The sequence below is a fragment of the Andrographis paniculata genome, unplaced genomic scaffold, assembly GCF_009805555.1.
Source record: "Andrographis paniculata isolate CXL003 unplaced genomic scaffold, ASM980555v1 Contig32END, whole genome shotgun sequence".
Lineage (NCBI taxonomy): Eukaryota > Viridiplantae > Streptophyta > Magnoliopsida > Lamiales > Acanthaceae > Andrographis > Andrographis paniculata.
This window is the reverse complement of record NW_026137565.1, coordinates 5,431,333-5,454,258: the sequence shown is the minus strand read 5'-3', so window position 1 is coordinate 5,454,258 and position 22,926 is coordinate 5,431,333. Positions and strand designations below refer to the sequence as shown.

The 22,926-nt window shown below is 34.2% G+C and overlaps 4 protein-coding genes across 5 annotated transcripts; 1 reads left to right on the top strand and 3 right to left on the bottom strand.

Annotated features, from left to right (window-relative positions):
• Positions 1–1,069: 1,069 nt before the first annotated feature.
• On the bottom strand, positions 1,070–2,480 carry LOC127247714 (pirin-like protein). The gene is made up of 5 exons (XM_051269687.1): positions 2,321–2,480; positions 2,170–2,219; positions 2,046–2,084; positions 1,761–1,956; positions 1,070–1,657 (listed from the first exon to the last, which is right to left on the bottom strand). The coding sequence occupies exons 1-5, from the start codon at positions 2,422–2,424 to the stop codon at positions 1,153–1,155; spliced, it is 894 nt and encodes a 297-aa protein (XP_051125644.1). The 5' UTR covers positions 2,425–2,480; the 3' UTR covers positions 1,070–1,152.
• A 4,746-nt stretch (positions 2,481–7,226) lies between these two features.
• Positions 7,227–10,535, bottom strand: LOC127247051 (glycerophosphodiester phosphodiesterase GDPDL4-like). Its single transcript, XM_051268738.1, has 9 exons — positions 10,196–10,535; positions 9,688–9,981; positions 9,475–9,587; positions 8,861–9,365; positions 8,723–8,761; positions 8,356–8,640; positions 8,128–8,270; positions 7,589–8,063; positions 7,227–7,471 (listed from the first exon to the last, which is right to left on the bottom strand). Exons 1-9 carry the CDS (start codon positions 10,314–10,316, stop codon positions 7,308–7,310), a joined length of 2,139 nt encoding a protein of 712 aa, XP_051124695.1. The 5' UTR covers positions 10,317–10,535; the 3' UTR covers positions 7,227–7,307.
• Positions 10,536–12,121: 1,586 nt separating this feature from the next.
• On the top strand, positions 12,122–16,610 carry LOC127247731 (sodium/hydrogen exchanger 4-like). The gene is made up of 14 exons (XM_051269712.1): positions 12,122–12,280; positions 12,461–12,579; positions 12,650–12,747; positions 12,844–12,903; positions 12,995–13,041; positions 13,125–13,319; positions 13,876–13,922; positions 14,015–14,081; positions 14,648–14,748; positions 14,973–15,074; positions 15,547–15,688; positions 15,875–15,937; positions 16,035–16,118; positions 16,222–16,610. Exons 1-14 carry the CDS (start codon positions 12,122–12,124, stop codon positions 16,498–16,500), a joined length of 1,563 nt encoding a protein of 520 aa, XP_051125669.1. The 3' UTR covers positions 16,501–16,610.
• Positions 16,611–16,642: 32 nt separating this feature from the next.
• LOC127247730 (uncharacterized) lies at positions 16,643–19,720 on the bottom strand. Of its 2 annotated transcripts, XM_051269710.1 has the most exons (6): positions 19,130–19,719; positions 18,686–18,797; positions 18,434–18,605; positions 18,150–18,346; positions 17,277–17,418; positions 16,643–17,000 (listed from the first exon to the last, which is right to left on the bottom strand). In XM_051269710.1, the coding sequence occupies exons 1-5, from the start codon at positions 19,612–19,614 to the stop codon at positions 17,293–17,295; spliced, it is 1,092 nt and encodes a 363-aa protein (XP_051125667.1). In that variant the 5' UTR covers positions 19,615–19,719; the 3' UTR covers positions 16,643–17,000; positions 17,277–17,292. The 2 variants fall into 2 exon arrangements, with proteins under 2 accessions (XP_051125667.1, XP_051125668.1); XM_051269711.1 differs by lacking the exon at positions 16,643–17,000 and having other exon boundaries at positions 18,138–18,346; positions 19,130–19,720.
• Between the last annotated feature and the right edge of the window lie 3,206 nt (positions 19,721–22,926).

Genomic DNA, 22,926 nt, shown 5'->3' with positions numbered 1-22,926 from the left:
GTAGATTGACCTACAATATAGGTTTGGCACTTTGGTACGACAATAAATCAGTTTATTAAGTGGGGTAATTGACTTTCAAAAAATAGGCTGAATTTTTAATTTGTACAAATTCTTATTATTGAATGTTAATTAATACACGATTCCGATTTGTATCCTTTATGTAATCATATTAATATGTAATAACGACTTAATAAGCATAATTCAAATATGTGAAAATACATATGAAGAGTGTGTACAGATATGTTTCGAGAATGACTGAAATTTTAAAATATTTTGAAAAATAATTCTCCATCTATCCCATAACAAAGTATCTATCTTTTCATTTTAGTCCGTCCCATAACAAAATATCTATTTCTTTTTTAATAACTGTACTATGTACCTAACATTACAAATACCCTTACAACTTACTACCTCCGTCCCACATACCGTGTCTGCTATATTGTAGATACGGTATTTTAGGAGTTGTGTAATTAGTAGATAATTAAGAATGTATTAATGAAAATAATTATTCTATAATATAAATAATTATAAATTAAGATTAAAATAATTAATTAGTTTAATTAAAATTTTAAAAAAAATTAAAAAGTTTAAAATGAGATTAAAGTGTATAATCAGTTTTAAAAAAAGGAAACTGATATGGTATATGGGACGGACAGAAACGGAAACGTGGACATAGTATGTGGAACGGAGGGAGTACAATATATTATACAAATATCGTTACCTTTATATCACACATACTAATAAGGTTATTTTAGTCATTTTTATTTTATTTCTACTATATTTTAATATAATACTAATATTTCTAAAACTACGTGCAAAAAGTAAATTGATATTTCTTTATGGGACAGGGGAGTAATAATAATTTCTTTTGTCCATCAATTTTAAGGCATGTACAGATTTTTACTTTTTGAACTCTGCGATTTCAAAAGAAAAAATACATTTATTTTTATCTCACAAAACATCCAATTATACATTATTTTAATATCAAATCTAAACCAAATTTTTTTTGAAACTCATCTAAAAAAATCATACCCTTAATAACATGATTATATTGAATGACTTAAAAAGCTAATTAAATATTAATATTATAAATATAAAAAATACTATTTGACTCCGAATTTAAAAGGGAGAAAGCAAATGAAGAACAGGTGATTAATGGCCAAAAAGAATGGTGGATTCAGATTTCCAATGGCGGGCTTTCTCAAAACCGTTGGCACAATTCTCGTAATCCTCGATGGTCTGCTGGATTTCCTCGTCGGTGTTCATCACGAACGGGCCGTGCTGCACCACCGGTTCATCCAGCGGTTCGCCGCCGACCAGAATAAACCGGAGCGCCTTGGAGGACTTATTCTTCGCCACCAGGCCGCCGTCGCCGGAGCCCAGTAGGAGAATGTGGTGCGCCGTCGCCGGCGAGCGCGAATTCCCGAAAATGCCCTCGCCCTCCAGAACGTACACGAACGCATTCCACGACGCCGGAATCGGCTGCCGGAGCTTCGCCGACGGCTCTAAAGTGAAGTCCAAATACATCGTCGGCGTCCTCGTCTGAATCGGCGACGTTACTCCCAGCGACTCGCCGGCGATTACCCTCACGTGGACGCCGTCGTCGGACGCTTCGGAAATGTCGCTGCTGCTCATTTCTTGGTACCTCGGCTCGATCCTGCACGTACACGTGGCATTCTCCGATCAGCCCCATTTTCAAAATTACAATTAATTAATTAATTAATTAATTCCAATATATAAATAGATATACAGATAGATACATTTTGTATTTGGAGGGCAGATTGATCCAGAGCTGGAGGCCTTTCTGGGTGCCGGCGGCGGCGGGCATTTCGGAGTGTACGATGCCACGGCCGGCGGTCATCCACTGGAGGTCGCCGGCGTTAATGGTGCCCTTGTGGCCTTCGAAGTCTTCGTGGGTGACGGAGCCCTGAAGCATGTAAGTAACAGTCTCGAATCCTGTAAGAGAAAAAAGAATCCATTATCGGATCAAGAGATCGATCATTAATTCATTAATTAATTCTGACCAAATAAAATCTGGCACAGACCTCGGTGAGGGTGATCAGGGAATCCAGCAGGAGCAGTAACTGCAAGAAGACAAAAACTGAGATCCAAGAAACTCATCGAAATTCGTTTCAAGACTAACAGAGAATCGAAACAGGAGAACCCCACCTGAGAATTCGTCCAGTACAAGAAAAGGATCGAAATACTTCAGCTCATACCTGTCCCAAAAAGACAAAGAAAAAATATCAATCTTGATTCACACAGACAAAATAAAAAAACAAAAAACAGAGAATCTTCTGATTCTGATGATCTGATCGACCTGCCAATGCTCCTTCGGACAGTCGCCCCGACGCCCTCACGCTGGGGCCTGGCGAGGAACTTTCTAGAAACAGGGCGAGGATCCCCGACAACATTGGACGACATGTCTGGTTCTGGTTCTGGTTCTGGTTGTGAATTTGGAAGTGGAAATATGGAAGAAAGACAGTGGATTGGATGTATGTATATATAGGCAGAGGTGGGGTGGGGTGGGGGAAGAAGAAATACAATTTTAATTAATTAAAATCCGTTGGGTGGGTCAAACTCAAGGGGGGCAGCAGCAGTTTCTTGAGATGCAGGGCAGGGAATAAACTAAAAATCAGATCTTGATTTTAATTAAAAAACTATTACGTCATTTTGACGCTGTTTTAACGTCATCCTTCTTCGCCGCCTTTTTAATGCTGCCGTCCGGTCCTGTGCCGGTCCGAATTAATTGCATGTTTAAAGTTACCGGTTCGTTTCGCTATGACTAGCTCATTCTACCTAATATAATTTGTCTCTATTTTTTATTTCCGTTCTATCTTAAATTAATAATAATTTTTTAAAAATATAATTATATATTTTAATCATATTTTATATTTATAATTTTTTAATCTTAATTAAACTATTTAGTTATTTTAATCTTAATATATAATTATTTTTACTATACAATAATTATTTTTACTAATACATTTATTTACTTACTAAATTTTTGTATCTACATTGACACACTCAAATTACATAGAGGGAGCAATAGATTCCTTTTACTCTTATTATTATATTTTCATATATATATATATATAATTTTATTCAAATTTAAAATTAAATTTAAAAGTGTGTTGTATATAGTGTAATATGAAAATATGATTGATGTAATATTTTGCAATAATAAAAAAAAAGAACTTGATTGTTTTATAATATATTAAATAAATAAATAAAAAAAAAAAGCTTTTGAATTGAAAAAATATGTGGAAATATATTTTGGATCTCTTAGTACATTTTGGATAAGATTTTATGAATTAATTTCTAACGAGTTATATAAAGTAACTTAATAACTAAAAATATTTTCCTTGTACGCTTTCGTATTTCCATATCTGAATACACATTAGGGTCATTTGATGGCATAATATTAATATACACATAAGGAATGATGCAACTGTAATTACTCCCTCCGTCCCATATAATACGAGTGTATTACTGTAGATACGAAAATTTAGGTAAAGTATAATTAGTAAATAATTAAAAAGTGTATTAGTAAAAATAATTATAAATTAAAATTAAGATTAAGATAAATAAAAAGTTTAATTAAAATTAAAAAAAATTATAAAATGCAATTAAAGTGCATAATTATATTTCCAAAAATAAAAAGGACAAGTTATGTGGGACGGACGAAAATAGAAAATAGGGACAAATCATGTGGGACGGAGTGAGTATTATTATTATTATTTTTATGATGCAACCGTAATAATAATAATTATTATTATTATTATTATTATTATGATGCAACCGTAATTATTGAATATTCGAGGGATGGATAAATAAAAAAGAATATTACAACTAATGCAATAATATATTTTAATTTTTTTCCATTTGAATGTGTTTTGTTTGCCGTCACCTTTTGGTAAGTAATAATAATAACAATAACAACAACATATTATTGTGTCTATCCTTATCATTCCAATGATGTCTTATTTGAGGAGGGATTCCAAAGCCATATCTATATATGGGATGATGTCATTATTGCGTCATTAAAATGTTTTTGTTTTTGTTTTTTACGTTGTTTGATATGAAATGAAATTAAAAATAAATTACTTTATATTTACGTATTAGAGTTTATATATTATACTCTCAGTTCCATATTGCATGTCCGAATTATTGTAGACACGATAATTTAGAATAAATATAATTACTAGATAATTAAGAATATATTAGGTTAATATAATTATCTTATAATATAAATAATTATAAATTAAAATAACTAATTAATTTAATTAAAATAATATATATATATAAATATTTAAAATAAAATTAAAATGTGTATTTATTTTTAAAAAAATAATATAAAATATATGACAAATAGAAACGACCATGTGAATATGTTAGGTGAAACAGATGAAATAATAAATATAAAATAATTAATAGTACTCCTATTAATATGTCATTACCTTACAGAAATATAAAATAATATATATATATATAATTAATAGTACTCCTATTAATTTTTTAGAAATGTTGATGTGAAATGATAAGATTAATATTAAAAAGGATCAATTTCGAATCAATCAGGGAATTAAATTAGAAAGAAAGATGATACGATTAAATCACATTAGTTAGCGACTTGTCTGAATTAATATTGACAGTGATATCAAAACTGTCCATTAGAAGCAGGTCCGGGGACCTGGAATCCTCGTGGCTATTTTTAAATTTTTATCTATTTTCATATTTATTTTTACCTTTAAAAATTAATTTTATAAAATTATTGTAAATAAAAATAACAAAAAATATTTAAATTATACGATGTAAATAAATATTCTTTCTATTCCAACTCAATGCATTTATAAATATTTATGTATAAATACTAAAGTATTTTTAATTTTTACAAAAATATTTATTTAAGAAAACAAAAATATCAATTTTATTTTTAATAAAATATATTTAGAAGCAATATATTATATTTATAATAGTTGTCTTATTTGATATATTCGTAGGATTCTTACCTTATTTAGACGATTTGTATATCACTATAAATATATAAGTATTCTTATGATTGAAATAGAGAATTTCAATTTCATATTCTGCCAAATTCTCCCTGGGTATCTAAGTAACCCGTTATATCCTGTGTATATTTTTATATTTTATTAATGTATTTGGTTCTATACACAATCATGTTGTTATTTTCATGTCGTCTCCGTCTCTACTACTTCACTGACAGAGTCTACTTTCGACTCTAATGTTGTTGAGAGTCTTGTTTTCGACTCTAACTCTATTGAGAGCAAGAGAATTCTGTTTCCGACTTTAACTCTGTTGTGAGCGCGATCGAGTCCTGTTCCGACTCTAGCTCTATAGAGTGAGCAAGTTCTATTTTCGACTCTAGTTCTGTTGTGAGAGAGTGAGTCATGTTTTCAACTTTAACAGTATTGAGTTTTGCTTACTCTGATTCAGTAGTGGACGGCTAGATCATTTTTAGTCAATCTTTGTTAATTCAAATTCGTACATGAAAAATCTCGACTATATATTTTTCGGTCACTCCTGATAAACTCAAATTTGTTCCATCAATATATTTAGAAATAATATATTATATTATTTATAGTTGTCAAAATTGAGAGATTCGTAAAATTTTTACCTTATTTAGACGATTTGTATATCACTGTAAATAGAAAATTTCAATTTTATATTCAAATAATTTTAAATGCTTCTATTTACTAATAAAATATTATTAACGAGAATATACAAAAATCAAAGCAAGAAAAAAAGTTATAGTACAATCTTGCCTAAATATGAGCCGGTAGGGTCCGGTCCGGTCCAGTATTTCAAGTACCAAGGACCGCTTGTCTGGCGCTTGATGACCAAAACCCGGGATGTGCATGACGTCACCATATCAAAAGCATGCGAATGCTAGAATGACTATTTGGCGATGTTTTCCAATTTATTTTATTATATTTTATTTTTCTGAATATGCATTTTTTTATTTTAAAACAAATTAATTATATAACGAATCCTAATTAAATATGTAGGGCGTGTTTGTTTTATGTTTTGATAATTTTTATATAAAGTAAGAGAATTATGTAAGAAATATAAAAGTAAAAAATATGTGTAATATATTAATTTTTTTTTAAAAAAAAAAATATGTTAAAATTTTTTGTTGAGAAAGCGTGTTTTTGATATATTTGGAAAACGTGAAACTGATACGGCTGGGATGACATATGAGTTGCGAAATACTGATGTAATCAGATCTCGTTTTCACACTAATCCTTTCAAATTGAAATTTATTTATTTATTTATTTATTTTTATTGACCAAATAATAAAATAAATTATGGTCCATGGATATGTATGTCTCACTTAAAGGGTATAATTTTTGAACTTTTAAATTAAGTTGTACGCAACTTTCATAATATAGACGGATTTAAAATTTAAAAATAGGTGTTTGTTGGTTCTGCTTAACTTAATCATGTTCCAATGAATATGGGCATCGATAAATGTCAAAATTATGGAACTTAAAAACGACAAGTCTAACTTGTGAAATTGGAATTAAAAATATTCTCTTATATGAAATATATATAGCCTAGCTTTGTGTTATTTTTGTTTTTGTATTTTATGTTTACTTAATTATTTAAATATACTCCCTCCGTCCTACATTTGATATCTGGATCACTGTATACACAACAATTTAGAATAAGGATAATTAAGTAAATAATTAGAAATATATGAGTGAAAATATAATTATAGATTAAAATTAAAATAACTAATTAGTTTAATTAAAATTTTAAAAAAAATTAAATTTAAAATTTTAAAATTAGATTAAAATGTATAATCATTTTCTAAATGAAAGTGATATAAATGTGAATATGATAAGTGAGAAGGAGTAATATTTTTTAAAAATATACACTTTATTTCCAAGGAAAAAAAATATATATATATATATTGGATGAAATTTATGAATAATTGAAAAGGTTTTAGATCTAATTAATATATTTGAGTGGAAAATTTTATTTCACCACGTAACTTGTATGATGTAAGAAAAAGAAAAAAACATTACACGTATGGCTAATTTTGGGATAGACTCTACCGGCCCATAGTTTTAGTAAAAAAACTGTTATTCTTACCTCATGTTAAAAAAAAAAATGCACCTTCTTTTTACTTTGAAAATATAGGGCAAAGATGAAATTTTCTTAAATTATACATAGGGAGCCTGCAGGGCTAAATCTCAAAGTTGAGACAGTAGTATTAAACAGTAGTTTAATTACGAAAATGAAAATGAAAATGATACCATTACTTACAATGGATTATCAGATCAGGACAGCAAGGCATAAGGGAGCAGAGATTCCACCACGTCCGCCGGCGGCGGCGGCGGCGCTGCTGTAGGAATACTTGAATTTGGAATCAGTGAAAGAAGACTTCCAGGCTGGACAGGCGTCATGTACGGTGGTAATTTCTCATACCCAAGGCATCGATTTCCTGCTTCCAATTTGTACCAAAATTATTTTAAAATCTCATAAATAGTTTCAAAATTGATTTGAAACATGCATGCATGGATGCAGTTGCTGAAAAGAATATAATCACCACCAAACTTACGTCTGAACTTAGCAGCCGTGGCCGGGTGGTCCGTCACGACGCCGTCGACTCCGGCGAGTGAGACGAACGTGTCGATCTCCACATACGGATCGGATAAGAAGTCCCACGCCTGAGATACAAATTCATTGTGGAAGAACTGCACGTAGACCGGAATTTTAAAGGAGTGGAGCTTCGGAACAACAGCAGTCTTGCCGGTGAGGAAAAGAGCATTGTTGGTAGGCAAGACAGACTTTTTCGAGAAGACTACTGAGCTGGCAAATTTTTTTATCTCCGATATGGTCGAATTGATCAAGATGTCGTCGATATCCTCCTTGATTATGTAAGAACGCTCGTAGCTCTTAAACTTTTCTAACACGGCGCGGTCGCTTGATTTAATCACGACCCTCTTTCCTGCTTGATGTTTATATCCGCGTAGAGTTTCTAAAACTTTATCGACTATGTGAAGCCCCTGCTTTGCGGCGAGGTAGGAAGCATTCTGCAAGAAATGGATAGAAATGTTTAGTACAGGGAGATCAGAATCAAGCAGAGTAGATTTTAACCTCAATGCTGATCAGAACTCCCGGGAGAGACGATGAGTTGCTTGCGAACGACAAGAACTCGGATAATTGCATCAGCTTTCCACGATTCTTGTATCTTGGATTTCGGAAGAGAATATAGTTTGAGAACGGATTGGCCATCGCAGCTGATGAATTTCACCGAACTAATGAATCAGTGCAGGAGATAAAGCTGCAGACATATTCATAGCCAAGAAATCGAGTTCTACTTACGCTTCAACCTCTGAATTTGGTTCCATGTGAGATCATAGGTGAAGATTCCATCGGATATGTTGAGATCTGGATTGGATGTTCTCATGCTGCTGAACTTCGTCTCGGCAACGTTTGTCCTGTCTTTGAGATTGATGGATCCCAAGCAAAATGGTATCCCATCTTTTGTCATTTGGACAGGACAGTCGAGAATATCTACGCCGTCGGATACTGCTCTCGTGTAGGCCAGGTCTGTACAGCCGGGATAGACTCCACTGGCTCCCTCCGAAGACAGTATCAAAAACTTTGCTAATATGAGCACAGGAAAATGGATCAAGTCAGTATAAACAGCTTCGTTGTAAACACTAGTGCATTTTTTATGAACTTCTACCTTTCACCGAGTCATTCTTGCCCAAATGTGAGAAGCAATCTGCAAGAACAAACTGATTAGGAAGAAGCTTGAAATATTTCTGCACAAAGAAGTATTTATATTGAGCTTAAAAGATGAATATATTAGATCATTGCTTACCTATGGCAGCAGATGGAGTTAAAGGGAAATCAGACAGCACGCCGTCAACAGAGAACTTTCCATTGTCAATGAAAGAGAGAACCTCAGCCACCGGATCATAACTGTAATCATACGGTATTAATGGCACATCGTTCATGAAATTGTATGCAAAAACTTCAAGACCTGCTGCATGAGCATCCAATACAAGAGAGGTGTAATGATGCAGGTATAGGCTGCGGTCTACAGGCCATATGTAGTTTTTGGGAACTAGAATTCCAGCGGCGAAGGTTTTGATAAACGCAAGATTCTTCACAAGTGAGCTGTAAGTTTGATTGGTTGAGGGCTCGACATCATCTGGCCCGATAAACTGGAACACGAGCTTGGTTGCGCTCTTTTTGAAATGAGGCGAAATGCTCCTCAAAAAGGCAATCTCAGGTGAAGAAATACAACTAATATTCATTAGTCTGGATGCAGAAATAAGAAAGCTCCTCATGCTCAGATTATGCTCACCAAAAAATGTAGCATACTGCATCACCAAGTCATTCAAACAAAAATAAGCTTTATCAAATCTTGCTAATTACAGTTGAAGTGTATGTAATGTGATCAACAATTCAGCATGTATTTGAATGATATACCGGAATATTTAACCATAACGGAGCTGGCCTTGTTAAGCTAACTACATCATCAACAGAAAGAAGTTTCGAAGTGCCATCGAAGTTGGGGGTTCGTGCATAAATTCCTTGTTGCACTGCCCCAATATGAAACAAACTCAGTATGGAGGATAAATTCATAACTATTGGTGAAATAAATTTGACAGGAATTCATCATACAGAAGTAAATGAACTTACAGTGGACAGATGCGAGCTCCTTAAGGGTAAAATCCAGAGGAAACCATCCCTGTAGTAAAACTCCGTTTACTGTGTATGTGTTCCTCCTCTGGCTGTAAACATTAGCAATATCGGATGAATTTTCCAGCCTGATGTTGGGAAAGCAGATTCCAAATGCATCTCTGGTGAGTTTAACGTCGCACCAAACATGCATATTAGCCAAACCAGTTTGCACGGCAAATTGATATGCACGAGAACTTGAATCAGGAAACACTCCTGAAAATCCGCCTCTTGCTATGACCAAAGGAGCATTTCCTAGAACACATAGAAGGCAAAATATATTCAACGTACCGACGACAAATGAACACCGTGAAGTAGAGAATTAAAAACCGGTGCATTAAAGCAATGGAGCTTCACAATCAATTACAGCAGACGAAATGTAAATTTTCAGTGCTCTAAGTTGATTAATTTCAGATATTCTCCTCCAGACCACAGAATCCCAAATTCTTAGTCAAGATTGATTTCTTACCGGTGAGTGTTTGCCATTTCCGGCCACTGGTGGTAGATCCTTGAGCAGCAGCTGCTACAGCCACAAAGAAGCAAAGCAAAACAGGCGAGGCTGAGTCAACGACGGATCGGAGCTTCCACATTGCCGAGGCGCGTTTGTCCTGTGAGATTAGTTAGGGAATCTGGCTTTGTACATTGGCCAGAAATTCGTGTATCAGTGTTGCGAGGCAGCTGTGACGGCGAGCGGCTGGCTGATACTCAGCGCGGCTAATAGCCAGCCAGCAAGCCGATAGTTGCACTAGTATGATCGCGGGTAGCCTGAGTCTTCGCCGCGCCGAGTATTGGGTCATCAACTCGCAAGTTGTTTGACATTAACGTTATGTTAAGATAACAGTTTTTTTTTAATATATATATATATATAAACTTAATATTTAATTTAATACTATTATTTTTCAAATTTTTTTTTTACAAATATATTCATTAATTTTTTTTGAACTGGCACATATATATTGCTATTTTTTAAAATAAGTACTATTATTTATTCTTTTAAATACTTATATTAAAATTAACTTAACTTAAATAATTTATTATTTTTAAAATAATTCAAAACATTAAAATTAAATGGTGAGCAAAGGAACACACCCCGTGGCCCAAGCGTGACATATTCGTGTGGCACAAACTAGAGAATACTGACACATGATGGACTTTTACAGTTGCCATTCTCGACGTTTTTAAACCTATTAAATATACTAATTTTTTTTCCATATTAAATATATATTTAGGGTGTGTTTGTTTGGGGTTTGGATTTTGAGTTGGGATTTGAATAGTAAAAATTTTGAATTTGAATAGTTGTATGATGTGATATAAATAGGTGTTGATGTGATGTTTTGAATGTAAAATTGATTTTTAGTATAATATAAAAAATGAAAAATAGGTGTTTGATTTGATATTTTTGGGGGAAAAAAATTGGATGAATAGTAGAAATCTTATTAAATCCGCCAGACAAACACACCCTTACATTATTTTCTTTAGCGTTGGGATTAATTAATATATAATTTTTTTATCATTGTCATCGCTCATATTTCAAATTATTATTTTTTTTATACTAAAAATAATGTACTATTACAATTGTACGTACATTTACTTTTTAATTAAAAAAATATCTAACTAATAATCTACTGTAAAATTTCAAATAATTCATTTAAAAAAGACAGATGAAATATATTTTTTTATTTTTTCTAAACAAATATATTATTTTTTATACTTTTTTACATAAAAGACAAATAAATAAATAACTATTACTACCACTTTTCTGTCCCGTGACCTGATGTAATGGATAGCAAAAAGCAAATGCTATTTTTCGGAAAGAGTAATTAAATTGTCTTTATTTTTTTTTAAGGATGATATTATAATCTTTGGGATTATTTTAATAAATTATATAGTATAAAATTAATTAATATGATGTTTACTTTTATTTGATAAAATATAGAATAATATAAATTTTAGTATATATATTAAATTAATTTTACCCACTTTAATGAATACCAGATTTTAATCTATTATAATAAATATAAAATTAGATAGAATAAAACAATACTTACCATAATCACCAAAAAGTAAACATAGTACTGTTCATAGTCGGCCCATTAAATTTCGGTGGGCTTTTTGGGAAGGCCCATTAAATTTGTCCAATAGGAAAAGGTCGTTCTTACGTTGCCTAGCATATTGGAGCCGGAGAATAGCAACGACGTGAAGCAGTTGCAGACACGTATCAACATGCGCAGCGATTTCGCGGGAATCGCCATGTGGATGTGGTGTGGGAGTCAGTGCTCACACTACTCTCAACTCGCATCCACTTTCTCTTCTTGTTTCCTTGATTTTAACTTGTTTGATCGAACTTCAGTCAGCTGCATTTTGCTGTTTGTGTTGTGTGAATATTGTGACGTCGATGGATGGGATATGGAGGATTATGGGGAGCATGGGAGCGTCTCAGGAGGAGGTTATTCCAATAACAGTGTTTGTGGCTATTCTTTGCTTATGTCTGGTGGTTGGACACTTGCTCGAAGAAAATCGTTGGCTCAATGAATCCATTACCGCCATTATAATTGTATGCATCTCTTCATTCTGTGTTTCTGAATTTGTTTTGTTTATTGCAACACAAATGTATTTGTCTGTTTCATAATTGTTATTTTCTGATTGCTTGCTTTATCTCGAAGAAAAATGGCTTTAATGTGTCATTTTCTCTTGAAATGATGAAACTTTTTTGCTTCGTTTAATTGTAAATTAGGGCTGTGTGAGCGGAACAATAATTCTGTTCACAAGCAAGTGGACAAGTTCACACATACTGAGATTTGATGAAGAGCTCTTCTTCATTTATCTCCTGCCTCCCATCATATTTAATGCAGGGTGAGTTAATGATGGTAGATATTGCAGCAGTTTTAGGTTTAAATTTTCACTGGAAGTTCTTCTCTGCCAGATTTCAGGCCAAGAAGAAAGCCCTCTTCCACAATTTCTTAACAATAATGCTGTTTGGAGTGGTTGGAGTTTTTGTATCAACATTCATTATTACATCTGGTAATGTATTGCGCGTGTTTGACTAATAGGTTTGAATTATAACAATGTGTGTGTGTTTGAATTGTCTTGGAATATGACAAGCTTTGTTCGTATTAGGTAGCTGGTTCCTGTTCCCAAAGTTTAGCTTTCATGGCCTCACTCCACGAGACTTTCTTGGTTTGTTCATGAAGACCGTGGCCTGCATGATTTTCAGCAAGGTTCATCATTTACACTTTGGCTAACCTTATGTCTTGCTTCCACAAACTAGGTATTGGGACAATTTTTTCATCAACAGACACTGTATGCACACTGCAGGTTGGTTATTAGTATTCCTGATATTGTTCTTATATGAGCAAGCAATCTGTTGTGTGTTCAAGTTGCATGGCATTTTTATACAGGTTCTGAATCAAGATGAGTCTCCTTTGCTATATAGCCTAGTGTTTGGAGAAGGGATTGTAAATGATGCCACATCAGTTGTCCTGTTCAATGCAGTTCAAAAGCTTCAAGTAGACAAAATAGATGGCTCGACAGTGCTCCAAGTTATTGGGGACTTCCTATACTTGTTCTCCACTAGCACTGCTTTAGGAATTGGTGTGAGTTAGACTTTTACCACAATTTTGAAAATATTTATGTGCTTTCCTAGTGTTGATGATTTATATATTTCAAAAATTTGACACTGCTCATAAGTCATTGTCCCATCTATAACTTAGTGATTCATGATATTGCATTTGGCTGGAAGAACTCAGGTTTGCAGAAGAATATGATGATGTAGATTTCTTGAGGCTCCAATGATTTTGCTGTTGAATTGAGGTTTTTCATTGATTGGAACAATCTTGAACATATTGAAAACAACTCAGAATTAAAAGAAATTAGGATCCACATTAAGTAAACTTTGAAAGATTCCAAATTATTTAGATTGTGCAGAAGATGCACATGCTACCACTGTTATATATTCTTTTCAGGATTACTACGAAATGTGCCAGAGAAGCTCTTTCATAAACTCACCGAGACTTTAAGTAACTTAAGAGTTTTTATAGCTTGAGATTCTCCTATATACTTTTCAAATTCATCTAGCAGCGTGTTTAGATTGGTGGATATATGTTATTTTGCTTGAACAAGGCTCTGAAATGCTCCTCGTTGTGGGTTCAGATGGGGCTCCTGACTTCATATGCTCTCAAGTGCTTCTACTTTGGCAGGTAAAATTGTATTGATTTCTATATAAGGGTCAAAGCTGGATGACTGTTGATCAGCATATTCATGTGGAATGTGGTTTTGTTTGTGTTAACAGGCATTCAACCATTCGTGAAATTGCTGTTATGGTTCTTATGGCATATCTTTCCTACATGTTGTCTGAGGTAAAAGGAAAACAGAGTAGATGCATCTTATATATCTTTCAGCTTCCGTTATATGTTTCATCTGCTTCCATCTATTCATTTCCATGTGAAGTGAACGAAATATTAGCTTCAAGAATAAAGTTCATACAACTACACCTATAGAACTTCCAGTTCCGCGAGGTTGCAAGGGGAAGAAGAGATTAAATTAAGTCTATAGCAGTCCTCTAGACAATCTCTAATTTCAGTAGCTGTTGCATGTCTCAATGTAGGCACATCTGTGATGTAGATGTTCTCTGCAATGGAAGAAGGCAATTTTTTTTGTTTATTCTTCACTGTGTCATGAATGATATTACACCATCAGTGTCACTGCTTTTCAAAATTTTCCTCTCTCCCAGGAAAAATATCTTTTATTTAACCAGATGAACCAGGCAACCATGCATCTTAAATGATCTAACTTTCAAAGATGCTGCAATTTATAATTCATACCTTACCCTGCTCTGCTCATCACTTGTATAAGAATAGTTATATACCTTTAGAATATAGAAGTGATGTCTAAAGTTTGGAGGGATCCTGTTTTCATTTTACAGCTGTTGGAACTCAGTGGGATTCTTACAGTCTTCTTTACGGGAATTTTCATGTCACAATATGCTTGGTACAATGTAACTGATGATTCAAGAATCACCACATGGTATGTAATTATTTAAGCTAGCTTCACAATGTTGTCTTCTGCTTGATAAGCTAAGCTTATTGAATGTCATGCAGCCATTGCATTTCCAACCTTTGGGTTTTTAATACTAAAGATATTACCTCATTAAAAGTAGCAAGGTTATGGACTGCATGAGCCTCAGACGTAAAATAGATCTCCTTTTGTGTTCAATGATTTGGATTTCTTTCTACTATTTTTAACTGCAGGCATGTCTTTGCTATGATGTCCTCCATTGCAGAAACATTCATATTTTTATATGTGGGAATGGATGCCCTGGATATTAAGAAATGGAAAATGAGCAGATTGAGGTAAAGAATAATGTTTATATTGAGAATTTTTCTGACCTGATACAATTTCTTGTTTAAAACAATTTGAAGTGCAGCTCAGGTTTGCTTGTGCATCCTTTGTTAGGCTTATGCTATTCATTGCTGCTTATAGGCTAAAGCTACAGCCTGCTTCTTGGCTATAATGGAAATATAGTACTCATATTTGGCACTTTTATCTGCAATACATAATGTATATGAGGAATTAGACTGTCGATAATGCTTAGCAGATCGTCTCAAGAGACCGTTTAGTCTTCTAACATGTATCCTCTAGTCATAAAATGCATCCTTCAATCACAATCATATGTTATGAATTGTTAGTAGTGAGAATTTTCTGTACACTTTTGGCATGTAGACATTTGATCTCTTGCTTCATATTGGTAATTGTTATAGCTCCATATTCTAAGCAGTTTCTTATTCCAATTCGGAATTGTAATTTTCCAAATACTCCTCGCAGCTTTTGGGACTCAGCTGGTGTATATGGTAGCCTCATGTTCCTGATATTTCTCGGGCGTGCTGCTTTCGTGTTTCCACTCTCAGCTTTGTCAAATTTCATGAACCGGACATCAGGATCATCTATAATAACATTCAAGCACCAGGTTTCCATGCTTTTCTATAATTTATTTTATGGGAGAATCAGTATCATCTTTATATAGATTTTTACTTGAAGAACATGCTTGGATATCTGTTTCTAGTTCTTTGCTCACTTGTCTTTCGATCATTTCTGGAATACCATCCTCTCTTACTACCTCTTACATAAAAAAACGCTTCTTACATGCAACTAGGTAATGATTTTGTGGGCGGGGCTCATTAGAGGGGCGGTGTCCATCGCTTTGGCCTTCAAGCAGGTGGGGCCGCACCCCGGCTAGCATTCTTGGACAAATTCATTACATGATATGCTTATCTACCCCCATTTTCTAAGCCTGTTTTCATCTTCCATTGCAGTTTACTCGTCACGGCAAGCCATTAGATCCGCCCAATGCAACAGTTGTCAAAACAACCGGTCTTGTCGTGCTATCCAGCACAGTGGTGAGTCTAAACCCAAACAAGAAATATGTTACACCTGTCATAGAATGTTAAAACATGCTTTAGTCTTTTGTCAAGACTAAGTTACATAGCCACTTTACTGCAGGTTTTCGGCCTATTCACAAAACCGCTACTAAATGCACTCTTACCGCAAGGAACGAATAACCAGAAACAAAATACGGCCGAGGAAGACATGAGACTTCCCCTGCATTCGTCCGAGGAATCTGCAACAACCAACCAATTGGATGGCGGATTGGCACACCTAATAAAGAGGCCTGTGTATGCCATGCATTCCTTATGGCTGAGATTCGATGACAACTACATGAGATCTATATTTGGCGGACCACAAAGCAACGAATCAACCGTGCAAACATGGCATGAATAGCAGCTGTGGACTGAGATATGATGTGACCACAAGAGCTAACAAAAGCCAACCAATATCTGCCAGTATCCTACCTGGATTCGTCGTATGACCAGCTTCGGATGATTTAATAAATTCAGTATCTCACCATCGACACTTGTACGCATAAAGAGGAAACAAACAAAGAATATAGGCAGAAACAACACAGGATTCTGCAAATACAGTGACCTAATATGTTGATAACCATTTTACACCAACAAAGTATAGCATAGATCCTACTTTTACAAGGATTCTCCTAGCATTCGTCAGCTTAATTACATCGATACATGCTTTCAACATTGAAAGAATGGAAGTTCTGTAAGCAATACTAGCCAGCAATAACCAAAGTCATATATATATATATATATATTCATCCATAGAACAACCTCACAACTCTACCAACATAGTCATTAAATCTTGGACCATCCAAGATAGCACAAGCGAAAGATGTCAGAACACGAATGAGTTAGCATTTACCATTGCGTCTGCATAAGTAGATAACAGATCATCAGAATTAGATAAACTCAATTACTGAGACTACAAATCACAATTATCCTTTTTTACCATATGAGAGATAAACCAATATAGCATGCAAAGAAGAACATAGTTCAAATAATATATCGAAGGAAAGAAGAACACGAATTAAATGTTTTTCTTTGACCGTTTTTCCTTTTTTAGATTGATTCACTCATACGATGAGAATACACACAATCACGACTACGCAGGGAAAAAAAAAAACTATTAATGTTCTTTCTACTTACCAGTCAGTATGGACAATCATGATTTCTTCTGTAAATGGCGCTGTGCCAAGATCTCAGGCATACCGAGAGCTGAAATGCTTTCACATCCGAGAAGCTCTTGTAGTTTTGCATCGCATATGATGGCTGCCGAGTTAGAAGGATCCTGCAAACGAATGTTTCCATAAGATAAAAAGAAAAGGTGTACATGTGACAGACACGTGCCAAGAAAACCAAGAGAAAAAGCAGTATATAGCGGCTGAAGTAAATGCCACCATCGATCAGTAACAAAAGATAATTAATGATTTCTAATTCTGCATTGGACTATCCTTGTAGATCATATGTATCCTGATTGCTAATAACGGCATAAATTGCAACAAGTCCCAACAATGTTAGTGGATAAATGGATGACAGATCAATAACGGCGTACACGACAAAACATTTAATTACAGCTATCTATTAGTACGGAGAAAATATCCTTTTGAAATGATCAAAAGTATCATTGGACCGAAAAAGCCTTCCGCTAAGTGGACAAGTGGCAACTAGTGAATTAGAAAGTGGATTTAAGAACAAAAACAAATTTTATTTACAAGTGAGACAAGAAAGTAGGTGAAAGAATATATTTACGGTAGAGCATATAATAAAGACGATAAAGCCGTTATTCAAAAACACAAACACACTAAAAAAAAAAAAGCCCTATATGTGTAAATTAAAGATCAGGCTTCCATAGCACTTCTTGCACAGAAATCAATTAAGAGTTCATGCAAAACTATATCAATATGCGCGCCAAATTATTCGAGATTGAATGTCGCTAAAATATTTTGCAGATGATCATTATATAGTATTCTAAATTAATAAAGTCAGATTTAGAACCAAATAAATTACTCAATTACACACTTCAAGCTGATGAACTTTTATGTACTCCCACATCTGCCTCAATACTTCTGCTTGCGCCATCTCCCTCTCTTCAGTTCCAATGAAATTGGCAAGTACTTCAGATATCATAACAATTGGTATAGGCTCGTCACGTTTAATCGAAGGCTCCTCTGCAACCGACCCAACTTTCGCTTTCTTCGCAACTTCCCCTGCCTGTTCTGTGCATAGGTAATGAAAATTTATCACACAAATATAAGTAAACTAATAGCGATAACAACAACCTATTTTGTGCACTAGAATAATACTTGTAGGCTCGAGGGGGAGTATGTGTTTGGCCAGCAATTTGTTCATCTTAAACATGTCAGTACAATCCGTCTCGAATACCAAACGGAGCTCATCATTGCAAATTATCTTTCTTTTGTTGTTTGGATCTTGAAGATTGTTTTTCCTTATATAAGCCCACAACTGTTTCACAATCTGCAAATGGCATTTTTCAGAAAAGAACCATACAAGTATAGTTCGGAAGTATAAACAAAGAAGGGAAGAGGATCATGCACCTCTGTCCTTGGCATGGTAGGCTGACCCACAATGGTTTGAAGCTCCGGTGAAACGCCACAGAGTTTGTTCAGGCCACCTGGCCCACCTCTTCTTTTTCTTGCAGGTGGAGCACTGTAGAAATGTAAATACAGACCATATCAAGCCAAACGACTCAAGGAAGCATGCTAAGCAAGGTTCGAGTCGAAAGAAAAGTGCTCATGGTAATTTAACAGCCCTGCTACGGCAGATGTTGAAGAGGGCAATTGGAAGAACCCATTGTAGCACAATAACAATTTCAGTTGTGAAAGTTCGAAACATTGGAAGTGTATCTAAAACAACAAAATTGAGAAAGGATTCACAGAACACCTATATGGTCTGTTTTTTGTTTTGTAATCTTCAAATAAATAAATAAAGTATCACAGCAGTGGGGCGATGAACAAAGAATTACGAAACGAGAAATAAACCTCTCTTTAGCAGGAGCACTGGGAGTCGCGCCGCTAGTGTCTTTCGCCAACACCGGCGCCGTCTGCTGAGGATGAGACAATTGCGGCTGAGGCTGCGGCGGCGGGAGGAAACCATAGCCCTCTGCCGCGGCATGGTGCACGGTGAAATTCGGAGGCGGATGCTGCGGGTGAAAGCTAGGGGTTTGAGTTATGGAGAAATGGTCCCGCTGGTGGTGCTGGGGGACGTAATTCTGCGGGTGTGTCTGCGGGTGAGGCTGCGGGTGGGGCTGGAGAAGGAAATGCTGGATCTGTGCGCGAATGAAGTCGATTCTGTGGCTCAAATCGACGCCCAATTTGGATTCGAGCTGCTGTACGACACCGTTTAGGGAGGTGAACGAACTGGCGTCGCGAAGCAGAACCTCCAGCGCCTCCGCTATTTGGTGGTCCGTCACCAGACCTCCCGCCGCAGCCGCCGCCGGCGCTGCCCCTGCTCCTCTGTCACTCATCAAATTTACCAAATTGCCACCGAACGATCGTAGATATTCCCACTGTAAACCCTCTCGTCTTCTCTCCTTCTCTCTCTACACTCTTAACCCTTTCTCCTTCTTCTGTCAGATCTCTTTCTCTCACTTATATACCTCAAAATGACCGAATTGCCCTTCACCTCGGGGTTCGGTAACAGGCGTGGTTTTTACAGTGGTCTCTTACGCCCAATAAAGGGTTGCCACGTGTCTGACGAGAGTCGTGAGACCTTTGACTTTCGACACTATCCATGTTATTTCCCAATGCATGTAACTAATAATTTATTGTAGTGGCCTGGCTTTATTCGATAGTGTAAAGCTCAATTTAGGCCCAATTGATAATGGGCTTTATTATTGATATTGGCCCAAATAATTAACTAATGTTCGGAGCAGAAATATTATATTATGGCCCCATTGTACTCATTAATAGAAGTGTTTGGAATCAATCGTGACCATTCTAAATTCATTGAGTACATATTATTGTATTTTTGTCGTTATTTTTACGTTACATAATTTAAACAATCAGAGGGTATGTCTTTGGATTTTAAATTGAATATTATTATTTTTAAAAAATCAAAAAAATCAAATCAAGCATATATCGTGAATTTGTTTGTCCACATATTTTTTTCGATTCAAATGGCAACAAGACAAAAACAGCTTAATAGTACCAATATTATGCATTTACCATTTAGCCCTGCTTTGGTTGCCTTACGTCACGATAAAATTTACATTTTGAGGGGGTCCATGGACTTTAGTTTCCCGGAACAACATCCGTCTAGGTTATTGGACAATATCGAGCATGTGGAGTTGAGGTCCCTGGAGCTTATATGATATAAATGATGCGGGTCGTATGTTAGGACAGGTGTCTCGATTGGAGGCGGCGTTCATGGTCCTGGACCAAATTGTAAGCAAATACTATCCCGATCGACATGCGATCTGGTCGGTGGCCGCTTTATCCCACGTCTTAAGGTTAAGTTTGGTTATGATGACTCTCTTTATATAGATATTTTTTGTTTTTTTTACACTATTTAATAACAATAATTATTTAAATATATATATCTTTAGTAAAATATCTTATTAAATATCTAGTTTTATATTATTTTTATAAATTTTAAAAATTAAAAATTATATAAAAGAAGATATTTTTAAATATTTTTTTAAAAAATTTTATTGTTAAATAATCCAAAACATATTATTGTCTATTAATGACAGATTATTTTGATTACTAGTCTGATCTATGAAGTATTAGAAATAATAATATTTTATTAATTAGTAGAAGTGTGTAAGAGATTTTGATATTTTTATCATGCATAATATAATGGTACGTGTAATGATATATTTGTAATTTAACTTAAAAGTTAAAGATATTCTAGTATTTTTGTATAATTATTTTTTCTAAAATAAAAAATGAATACTTTGAAGTATGACAGACGAAAAATGGTAAAAATGATATTTTGGAATAATACGAAGGAAGTATGATTTTATAATTAAAAAATAATTATTATATTAAATATATATAATGATGTTTCATTTTAAAAATATTTCATATATATTTAAAATCTTATTTATATACTAAATCATCATTTATTATTAAGTAAACAACATTTTACTTTTAATAATAAAATCAAACTATTGTGATGATAATTTTAATGGATAATCAAAATTACTTAAATTTCAATGTTCATGTGTACTGAGTTTTCCTTTCTAATCACAATACTATAGGAGAATCACTTTTCAAGTCTCCGTAAAGGATGGTCTGACGGTGTGGGGATTGAACTTGTGACTATGAGGTCATGAATTCAAATTCTAACGTCTCCAAGTTTACCTGTCACATATGGTTCGTCTAATGTGACTTGTTTTGTCAGACTTAGTTTACATGGTATTAGATTTTGCTGAGAGTTTACCCCGTGCGTACTCTGAGATAACGATTGCGAGTTTCCACGTTATTAAAAAGAAAAAAAAAAAAAAAAGAAAAATGAATCACTTTTCAATATAAAACTTTGGTACAACAAAGTTTAATTGATGAGCGAAGTTCTTCAAGTATCTGTCGAACAACCACAAGCTCAGCAACTATCGGCTTCTACATACCATTATATTTAGACATCATCAAGATAATCATTCTTGTATCGTCCTCATCGCTGCAACCCTAGGGCTTCCCATCACCAAGCCATCAACATTGATTTTTCCATTAACTAATTATTGGAAAGCTATAGTAATTTTGTTTTAACCACCAATCTCTTAGGCTTTAGATTCACAAGTGTCTTCTAGATTTTCTTGAAATAATAATACACTACTATTTGTTTCTGGATGTTTAGTATTGAGTCATTTCTATACAATCTTTTGTCCTATCAACAATGCTAGATTTAAAAGGTGATTTTCTTTGAAAAACTTATTCTTCCATTGTTATCCATATGCACCAAATTACTACCTAACACAATAGATTTCATATTATTTCACAAAATTTACGTTTTTAAAAATGTTTTCAACTCAAGAAAAGTTATTGAAGATCTTTTGAAAAAGACCAAAATATATTGAACCACATCACAAGTGGGTAGCGAATATACATTCGATAAAAATATGATCAATCTTTTCCTCTTTCGATAAGCATATTGGACATTCCATACTCACAATAATCCATAGTTCCCCTTTGACCAATTTTATTGTAATAGGGATTCCTTTATTCATCATTCTCCAGAGCAACATTTGAGCTATATGAGGAGCCGAACTATCATAGATCAAATCTTATGCCATACTGCAATCCTTTTATAATAGATTTTCTTCGTTGTCTTATTTAATCAAGAGTTTACCATATGAAAATTCTATCCACACAACTTAGTCTTCAATTTCTCTTCTTGCGTAAGATGAATTTATTGAGGTCAAGAGCGGCTCTCAACATTCCAGCTCGCAATTAAGAGTTTTTTTTTTTTAATCGACTAATTAATTTGCAGTTAATCAAATCTCCAAACGAGGATATCAATCCTTCTTTATCACCGATAACGAAAAAATGTCTGGGAATTAATCTTTAAAAGTGGTACCCACTCAAATATATTTTCAAAATCTAATTTTTGAACCATTTTCAAAGATAATCTTCAAATTAATTTCCGCTGCCATGGGGCTTTCAAATCCACTTCAAATTTTTTCTTATATGACTCAGATAGAACTATTTACACTGTTTGAATTGAGAATTATTCTTACTTTGAAATCACCATACTTGATCCATTTTTTTTATTTTGATTTTATTCTAAAATTATTATTTCATTAATTCGAATGTTCGAACTACCTCCAGGAGTGGACCAT